At 44.5% G+C, this 10,257-nt stretch overlaps 1 protein-coding gene across 3 annotated transcripts in view; it reads right to left on the bottom strand.

Moving 5' to 3' along the window:
• Positions 1 to 2,110: 2,110 nt before the first annotated feature.
• The window catches only part of rmp24 (ribonuclease MRP subunit p24), a 28,514-nt gene continuing 20,367 nt past the window's right edge, over positions 2,111 to 10,257 (bottom strand). For all 3 annotated transcript variants that reach the window (XM_020505014.2, XM_031795140.1, XM_031795141.1), the window contains 2 exons: positions 4,757 to 4,932; positions 2,111 to 4,013 (listed from right to left, as the gene is read on the bottom strand). In XM_020505014.2, the coding sequence (XP_020360603.1) occupies positions 3,860 to 4,013; positions 4,757 to 4,932 (330 nt within the window). In that variant the 3' untranslated portion in view covers positions 2,111 to 3,859. The remainder of the gene's footprint in view (positions 4,014 to 4,756; positions 4,933 to 10,257) is intronic.

Below are 10,257 nucleotides of genomic sequence, written 5' to 3'. Positions count from 1 at the left end.
TCCAAATTGAGGCTGTTTTCAACCTGATTTTAATATCTATGCCGGGTTTGCGCAGGTGTTTATTTGCGTATTATCATATACAGCCAGGACTATACTTTGAATAAAAAGGTGAGGTCTGTAGTGGTTTATAAAGTATTCGTACTGTACCCTTCTTTTGAGTTGTATTGCAGTTACCCGAGAGTATTTCCAGCTACCAACTGTAGAATCAACTCTATAATATGCTTATAAACAGTCTGTATGTAGAGGTATTGAAGGGGCAGCCCGGGATAGATACATCTCTTTTTGGACTCTTAAATGAATGATATTCTTCAAGAATCAATGACTATATATACACTGCTCAAACAGATAAAGGGAACACTAAAATAACACATCTTAGATCTGAATGAATGAAATATTCTTATTAAACACTTTTTTCTTTACATAGTTGAATGTGCTGACAACAAAATCACACAAAAATTATCAATGGAAATCAAATTTATCAACCCATTGAGGTCTGGATTTGGAGTCACACTCAAAAGGAAAGTGGGAAAACCACACTACAGGCTGATCCAACTTTGATGTAATGTCCTTAAAACAAGTCAAAATGAGGCTCAGTAGTGTGTGTGGCCTCCACGTGCCTGTATGACCTCCCTACAACGCCTGGACATGCTCCTGATGAGGTGGCAGATGGTCTCCTGAGGGATCTCCTCCCAGACCTGGACTAAAGCATCCGCCAACTCCTGGACAGTCTGTGGTGGATGGAGCGAGACATGATGTCCCAGATGTGCTCAATTGGATTCAGGTCTGGGGAACGGGCAGGCCAGTCCATAGCATCAATGCCTTCCTCTTGCAGGAACTGCTGACACACTCCAGCCACATGAGGTCGAGCATTGTCTTGCATTAGGAGGAACCCAGGGCCAACCGCACCAGCATATGGTCTCACAAGGGGTCTGAAGATCTCATCACGGTACCTAATGGCAGTCAGACTACCTCTGGCGAGCAGATGGAGGAAAGAAATGCCACCCCACACCATGACTGACCCACCGCCAAACCGGTCATGCTGGAGGATGTTGCAGGCAGCAGAACGTTCTCCACGGCGTCTCCAGACTCTGTCACATCTGTCACGTGCTCAGTGTGAACCTGCTTTCATCTGTGAAGAGCACAGGGCACCAGTGGCGAATTTGCCAATCTTGGTGTTCTCTGGCAAATGCCAAATGTCCTGCACGGTGTTGGGCTGTAAGCACAACCCTCACCTGTGGACGTCGGGCCCTCATGCCACCCTCATGGAGTCTGTTTCTGACCATTTGAGCAGACACATGCACATTTGTGGCCTGCTGGAGGTCATTTTGCAGGGCTCTGTGCTCCTCCTGCACTACCTTGCACAAAGGCGGAGGTAGCGGTCTTGCTGCTGGGTTGTTGCCCTCCTACGGCCTCCTCCACCTCTCCTGATGTACTGGCCTGTCTCCTGGTAGTGCCTCCATGCTCTGGACACTACGCTGACAGACATAGCAAACCTTCTTGCCACAGCTCGCATTGATGTGCCATCCTGGATGAGCTGCACTACCTGAGCCACTTGTGTGGGTTGTAGACTCCATCTCATGCTACCACTAGAGTGAAAGCACCGCCAGCATTCAAAAGTGACCAAAACATCAGGTAGGAAGCATAGGAACTGAGAAGTGGTCTGTGGTCACCCCTTGCAGAACCACTCCTTTATTGGGGGTGTCTTGCTAATTGCCTATAATTTCCACCTGTTGTCTATTCCATTTGCACAACAGCATGTGAAATTTGTCAATCAGTGTTGCTTCCTAAGTGGACAGTTTGATTTCACAGAAGTGTGATTGACTTGGAGTTACATTGTGTTGTTTAAGTGTTCCCTTTATTTTTTGGAGCAGTATATATACACACATATATATACACATATATATACACATATACACACACACACACACACACACACACATATATATATATATATATATATATATACACACACATACATACATACACAACTTAAAAATGTCTCAAACTGTTCAACTGGCAAAACCCATAAACTTGCTTTACTCCATTGTTTGTAAACAATATTATTGTAAACAAACAGTGTTCAAAACATGTACCATGTATCAAAAACAAGTACCCTTTAAAAAGTTTTTATTTCTAGCACTTAATGAGAGACTTGTTTTCTGAAAACTGCCACTGTGAATACATTGCAACACTGACAGTCGACTTAGTGCTTTCGGAAACTAAAATGGATTAAAAAAATATATTTTGAAAAAAACTCAATCTACACACAATACCCCATAATGAAAAGTGAAAACAGGTTTCTAGAAATCGTTGCATATTTATTCAACATAAAAAACATACCTTATTTACATAAGTTTAGACCCTTTGCTATGAGACTCGAAAATGAGCTCAGGTGCATCCTGTTTCCATTGATCATCCTTGAGATGTTTCTACAACTTGGAGTCCACCTGTGAGAAATTCAATTGATTGGACATGATTTGGAAAAGTACAAACCTGACTATATAAAGTCCAAAAGCTGACGGTGCATGTCAGAGCTAAAACCAAGCCATGAGGTCCAAGGAATTGTCCGCAGACCTCCACCACAGTAGTGTCAAAAAACAGATCTGGTGAAGGGTACCAAGAACTTCTGCAGCATTCAAGGTCCCCAAGAATACAGTGGCCTCCATCAAAAAATGTCAACCTGTTTTTGCTTTGTTATTATGGGTTATTGTGTGTAGATTGACTAGGGGGAAAAAAAAGAAATGTATCAATTTTAGAGTAAGGCTGTAACATAACAATGTGGAAAATGTCAAGGGGTCTGAATACTTTCAGAAGGCACTATATCTTCATGAGTTCTGTCATTCAACACAGTAATATTTAAATTGAAAAAGTTTATTTCAGAGAAGCAAAGTGTAGAAGGAATATAAATGCGAGGTAATTCAGGATTATATGCAATGATACAGACCCACACATTGGATTAATTACAACCAAAGAAAATCTTTGTTATAAATTGTGTTGGATCAAAGCAGCCATTACAACATGCAGTCTAATAGTAATTGTGAATATGAACTTACTAACAGGTAAAAAAATGAAAACCATCAATAACAAGAAACAGAACCATTGTAAAATATTTTTTTTTAGTTAAATCAAATCACAAGTTTCAGGCCTATCGCCTATTTCATTATAAACAGTTGATGTGTCCGATTCACCCAAATATGATTCTCAAAACCATCAGTAAACAAACATGTGTTTGGCACAGTGATCATAAGATAGTAACAAATGATCAGCCCTACCTGGCTGGTGTTCTAACAAGAGGGAGAGTTTCAAGAAGACATGCCCTGTGGAGTTCCCCAAAATCAACCAGAAAAAAATGTAGACCAGAGGACAACAACCAAGTCATAAAGTAGTATGAAACGCAAGCATTAAATAAGTCCTATTTATCATAAATGTGATTGTAACAAATATAAAATCACCCTCTCAAATCAAAACATCCTATAACTCCAAACAATTTATTTTGCTTGCCTCATCATAAATGCCATGGAAGAGAGGGGTGAGCTTTGCCATCCGATGCCAATCCCACCATCCAATTGGGACAGTGGAATTCCTAAGTGATGTGGTGGTGTGGGACCATTCCCAGTTTGGACAGCTCTACGGAAGGGGGACCTCAGGGGCAGTTGGGGGGTGGCATGTGAAGAAGAAAAAAAACATGCCCCTTTAATTCTCTCAACAGGTGGCGCTGTGGCGCTTATTGACTGACAGCCGACTCCTCCCCCCTATAGCCTTGTTGTTCTGAATTCCAGCAGGACCATTCTAAGCAGGCCAGAGAGAGACTGGTTCAGTGTCATGGCTGACTCATGCAACGGAGCCCAGTGTCAGTCATTCAGAGGGAGGAGAGGAAGTCTTTGAGTCCTCCCTTGGTCTTGGTCTTTTGGTTGTCCTCCAGCATGAGGAACCTCTTGAGGCGGGAGAAGGCCAACTTCTTCACACCTGCGGGCTTTGAGGCCGAGGAGGAACCGGGGGTCTTAGAGGTTGACCTGAAAATACAGGAATACTGTCAGAATCTGCAAGCTGACACTGATTAAAGGTTAAAGAGCGACTGCCTTTAAAAAGCAACACATTCTTTGATAACAGCCTGTGTGGCATCAATCTGAGTCAGAAACAGTTATTCTAGTGTCAAAATTGACTAATGTAAATAGGATAATCTTCCTCATAAAATCAGTCTCGTCTAAAATGGAGTTTGGAACATCTGTGCGTCACAACAGGTAAATGAAAGTTGGGTTTTGATGTGACGATGTTCATTTGTCCACTAACATGGGGTGAACAGCTACGGTGATTACTCTCTATCCAATAGCATCGACAGTGAGACAGACTTTGTTTACATCAGAGTTTTGAGAAATTGCTTACTTAGATGTACAATTGCTCAACTAAAACATCATTGGCGAAAACTTCAAAATGAATTACAGATTTCTTGAGTTATATTAAATTAACTTTGGGGATTTTGAGTAAGTGAAATAGGCTTCTACAGTGTTTCATATGGGAGACAAACATCATTAACCAAATGCGTAATTCATCAGGAAACACCTCCAAGATTGAAATCAATTGTTTCTAAATCGCTGTGTTCAGTGACCACACAGTGGCCATCAGTTGAGTGATACCATCTACCCTCACATCTCAAGAAGTCCCTTAAAATGCAGATTTTCAGCCAAGCGAGATGTAGTCAATAGAAGTAAAAATGGGTAACATTTGAGGTACCGGTGGCCTGGTATGGTTTGTTTACCTTGGCGTACTGCAGGGCGTCTTGTCTTTGGAGGCGTTGGTTCTGTTGGTGGACTGGGGAGTCTTGTGTTTGCCTGCGCTCCAGGGGGTGCAGTGGCTCTTGGAGAGAGTGGCTATGAAGTTCCTGTTGATGCCGTTATGCTTGGACGTGCTGTTACAGGTGTGGCATGTAACCACCTGGGACAGCGAGAGGAGGAGTGGAGTAAATTAGAAGTAATGAGGTCTCTATTTACAGGTGGATTCACACAGAGAACATGATTCTCATGTGGAGATGACACGAGGACACAACGTGTCTCCAAGATTAAATCAAATATTATTGGTCACAAACACATGGTTAGCAGCTGTTAATGCGAGTGTAGCGAAATGCTTGAGCTTCTAGTTCCAACAGTTCAGTAATATCTAACAATTCCCAACAACAACCTAATACACACAAATCTAAAGGGGTGAATGAGAATATGTACATAAGTATATGGATGAGCGATGGCTGAGCGGCATAGGCAAGGTGCAGTAGAAGGTATAAAATACAGTATATACACACGTGATATGAGTACTATAAGATATGTAAACACTATTAAAGAGGTATTATTTAAAGTGGCATCGTTTAAGTGACCAATGATCCATTTATTAAAGTGTCCAGTGATTGGGTCTTAATACAGTATATACATTAACTCCCAGATTAACTCCCTGGGCACCAGGAGCACACAGGCCCGGTCTCCCTGTGCTGAAAACCCACATCCAGACCACTCTTTTTCCATTCACACATGTCAATAGAAACAGGATGACGATCATGATTGTGTTTTGACAGGTTATTGGGCTTAGCCTATTTTCAGCAGCTACACAGCCCCAGATGTCTAAATATAACCGTTTCTCTGATACACAGAATCACATCAATATTCCATACAACTACAGATGAAGTGCAATCCAATGCACTTTCAGAGCCTGGGTGGGTCACCTGCAGACTATCCCATCGATTGCACTAACAAAATGTCCCCTGAGACCTGAGTGCAGAGGGGCCAGGGTGAGAGGCCAGAGTGTGAGGCCAGAGGGGCCAGGGTGAGAGGCCAGAGTGTGAGGCCAGAGGGGCCAGGTTGAGAGGCCAGAGGGGCCAGGGTGAGAGGCCAGAGGGGCCAGGATGAGAGGCCAGAGGGGCCAGGGAGAGAGGCCAGAGGGGCCAGGGAGAGAGGCCAGAGTGAGAGGCCAGAGGGGCCAGGGTGAGAGGCCAGAGGGGCCAGGGTGAGAGGCCAGAGGGAGGCCAGAGTGTGAGGCCAAAGGGGCCAGGGTGAGAGGCCAGAGGGGCCAGGGTGAGAGGCCAGAGGGGCCAGGGTGAGAGGCCAGAGGGACCAGGGTGAGAGGCCAGGGTGAGAGGACAGAGGGGCCAGGGTGAGAGGCCAGAGTGAGAGGACCAGAGGGGCCAGGGTGAGAGGCCAGAGTGAGAGGCCAGAGGGGCCAGGGTGAGAGGCCAGAGTGAGAGGCCAGGGTGAGAGGCCAGGGTGAGAGGCCAGAGGGGCCAGGGTGAGAGGCCAGAGGGGCCAGGGTGAGAGGCCAGAGAAGCTACTGTGTAACAGTGGGCTAAAAGGAGAAGGCGCTCATATAACCTGAGTGACGCAGGCAACCAGTGGCCCGACTCAGTCACCCCCCCCCCTTCTCATAGCAGACAATTACTTGTAAGACTTGTCTCAGGAGGAAAATATTGGCTTACTAATATTGTGTGCAAGTATGCAAAATGCAATGCAATCTAGACCTAACAGATGTACTGTATGGCTTTGGCAATGCACAATTTCAACATCACTGACAAGCACATGCCTAATGACATCCCAAACCCTCTGATACCGACACTAATTCATTTCCCTCAGGAAAACTGCATGCATCCATAGATGTTCCGAAACAGAAACAAATCACGCAGTGTCATAAGATTCCAAGTCAGGCTGTTGACAGTGCTGAATGCTGATGCTGTGGAAAAACTCACCGATACAAAAGGTAGCTATGTTGCTGCTGAGATTTGATTTGGCAGAGTAGAGTTTCACTGAACCAGTGAGTACCTGAGTGAGAATGTTTACTACTGAGCCCTGCGTGTCCAGCCTTATAAAGCAGAGAGAAGAACAGAGGTCGAGTCCATCCGGAGCCCAACAGCTAGCCAGCCAATCGATCAACAGGAGGGGTGGAAGGGGGTGGAGCCTGTAGATGGGTTGACTGTTGTCACTGGCAACAGTCTCATATATTCATATATATACACCCTCCGGAAAAACTCTGGATTAAAGTGCTGGGGAAAAAACACTATGAAAACAGAGCGAAACTCTTGGATACCCTGAAAGCATTTAGCCGGGTTTGGTAAGGCCATATATGGAAGTTCGTCAATGTTGATATGCCCTAAAAACACACAACAATAAGGGGTGCCATTTTCATATGTCATCATAGGCAGGGGGACTCCCGACAGAGAAATGACTATTTTGACCATATTCGTTCAATCAATTTAAAAGGAATAGAAACACAATATGGATACCGTCATAGTGTTAGGCTAGTAGGTCGTTGATAGTGATGTTCAACATATCTGGTGCACCATTGATGCACCTCTGCATTTGTGAAGATCATCATTGATGAGGCTGTGTGAGAGGCCTGCATCCAGCAACCTCACAGGTCTCATGACCCATTTTCTGCAGCTGTTTCAGTACAGTGCTACAGGGAGAGAGAGAGAAAGGGAGAGGAAAACTCCACTGAACTAGTTTCAATGTTTGGAATCACTTGGGAGTTTCTGGATTTTGGGGTAAACTGCACACAGAGACAATAAAAGGTCTCCACCAGTTCATCTGATTGAGGAAGTAGATAAAGGGCCTCATTGCCAACATCCTGAAGTATCCCTTTAATCCTACATTTCAACTCATTAAGGAGTTTGAGAGCCCTGACAGAGAGCGGGCCAAGGGGGTGGGCGTGTTTAGGGTGCCCAGGTACCTGTGGTGGATAGGTTATCATCATCAGCTGGCAGGCGATACAATCCTCTATCTAGTGTGTCATGACGGCGCCTAAGAAAAGTTTATTTTGCCCAGTGATGATTTGCACTTGGTCTGGTATGCACAATTGTTAAAGAGAACAGCTAAGCTTTTATCTCCCTCCTCTAACTTAGATCTACCTTTAACCAAATCAGAAATCCACCATGAGAATAAAGACAACACACTAACCCTCCTCCGGAAAGACCTATCAATTAGGCCTAAACGTTTGTCGAATAGTGACGAGAATCATGATACCGACTCAAATAAAATCTTGCCCAATCATCATCATCTATCTAATTGACCCCTAATCTATGTATCGCCTGTGTGCCGAGTATTTACACGTGAGACACTGGCTGAGGGTGAGAGGCCAGAGGGGCCGTTCATCAGCTCATTCTATTCTGTTGATTCTGGCTACAGGGGTACAGACCTAGAGCGGTCTAGCTAGCAGCATGTAGCCAGGGTATGTAGACTGAGGGGTCTAGACATCTGATAGTTTGCCAGGGAACAGGATATACAGCACCTAATATGGGCAGGCCAACAATTTGAAGGGCAAATAAAACCACACAGAGGCGTCAATAAAAGATGAACCCTTAATCATTGAGCATGAACAAAAACGTGACTAGACAAAGGTCACCAATTTATGACCGAAAGTTGACCACTGCAAATGTCAATCTACTCGAGCCACCAAATGAAGACCAAAAGTAAACCCTTTCCACCTTCCCAGTCTGTCTGTCCATCACTTGAGTGTGAAAAAAAACACGCCCAGAGAAAAGTAATCAATTCATGACCAATAACTTGGCTGAACTGCAGGTGCAATCTATGCACTGTATATAAACAATTAAAGAGGCCTTGTGATGAAATGAGCTCAACGTCTATTAACTCCAGTGGGTGGTTACAGTGGTGATGAGCGGTAACTCGTGTGGCCCCATACAATCCTTCACCATCCATTGCCTAGCAACAGGGGCTATTGGGTAAAGTTTCCCCTACGTACAGGTCTAGGATCAGCTCACCCAATCCAAACCTTAACCATTAGATCAGAGTCTATCTTGGGGGTAAGTTCAACCTACTCCGCAGCAGACCTCCAGAGAGACCGGTCAAGTTTGGAATTTCTTTATAGCACATAGCCTAGATACTTCTGGACTGACAATCAGGCCTTGAAATGTCAACAGCACCTGCTGGTTCTTTTAGACTTTAAATGATGCGATCAGAGGCAAAATACCCTGGTTCCACGTCTTTTTGACAGCACAAACAGATCTGGGACCAGATCAACAAAATATACCACAGATATTGTCTATGTGAACAGGGGTCAGAAGCAAATTTCTGTTCTCCTTGCATATTTCACAAGTTATTTTCCTTTGATCTAAATACAAAACATACAATTGATGAGTGCTCTGGTCAGTGTTCACAGATGAGTTTAGGGAATTATTGTCATGCACATTCAACTGGTACTAGTCACTGTGGGTGTTAAGGCTCAAGTCAGTATTGAGAGGAGTCCAGCCACAGCTCAACACCTGTCTGTCAGTCACCTGGCTGAGTAGAAGAGGAAACTCAACCACATGATCAACCACGAAGCCACAGTGTGGACTGGTCCCAAGGCTACCGGTGTTTCACACTTTCCACCAACACAGGCACTCTAGGCAAGTTGCACACACAGAGTAAATGTACCTACAAACTCAATGACCGAGAGACAGCCACACACACCGGACCACAAATATAAGCCACGTTATGCACACTGATACATATATAGGAAAACACACACCTACAAACACACATAATCCTGCAGATGGGCTTTTTGTTTTCTATTAATTGGGGCGGCAGGTATTCTAGTGGTTAGAGCGTTGGACTAGTAACCGAAAGGTTGCTAGATCGAATCCCCGAGCTGACAAGGTAGAAATCTGTCGTTCTGCCCCTGAACAAGGCAGTTAACCCACTGTTCCTAGGCCGTCATTGAAAATAAGAATTTGTTCTTAACGGACTTGCCTAGTTAAATGAAAACATTGGCCGTGCTCCATAAATACTAATCCTCTTTTTCTCTCTACCTAACATCCCTCTCTCTCTCTCTCTCCCCCAGCCATCCATGTGCTACCCCAGGCCAGGCTGGTTGCTGTGCTGACCTTGTCTCTGGGGCTCCAACAGGCATCATTGCCCTCGAGGATGCTGACAGATGCATAACGGGCTGGCTTTATCCAGATTTGGACGTCATGAGGTTTTCATTTCCAGAGGTAATGACAAGTGGTCAGAGTGGCACGTGTTGCACCTGTGTCAAAATTAGTGCATTATGTAGAGGATATTGGGTGCCATGTTGGAGGCAGACAGTATTGTAAACGGGCATTGACAGAATCTGTTGTGATGTAGGAAGGGGCTCAAACAACATGCCCACCCTCCTGGATGCCCTACTACTGCCACATATACTGTTGTGTTCTATAATACTGCCACATCATACATGTGCTGTTGTGTTCTACAATACTGCCATATTATATGTTGTTGTAATGATGCAGTGGAAAGAGAGGGAGAAGAG

Source organism: Oncorhynchus kisutch, linkage group LG17 (assembly GCF_002021735.2).
Source record: "Oncorhynchus kisutch isolate 150728-3 linkage group LG17, Okis_V2, whole genome shotgun sequence".
NCBI lineage: Eukaryota > Metazoa > Chordata > Actinopteri > Salmoniformes > Salmonidae > Oncorhynchus > Oncorhynchus kisutch.
Note: the sequence above shows the minus strand (reverse complement) of the source record. Positions and strands in the feature narration are given on the sequence as shown.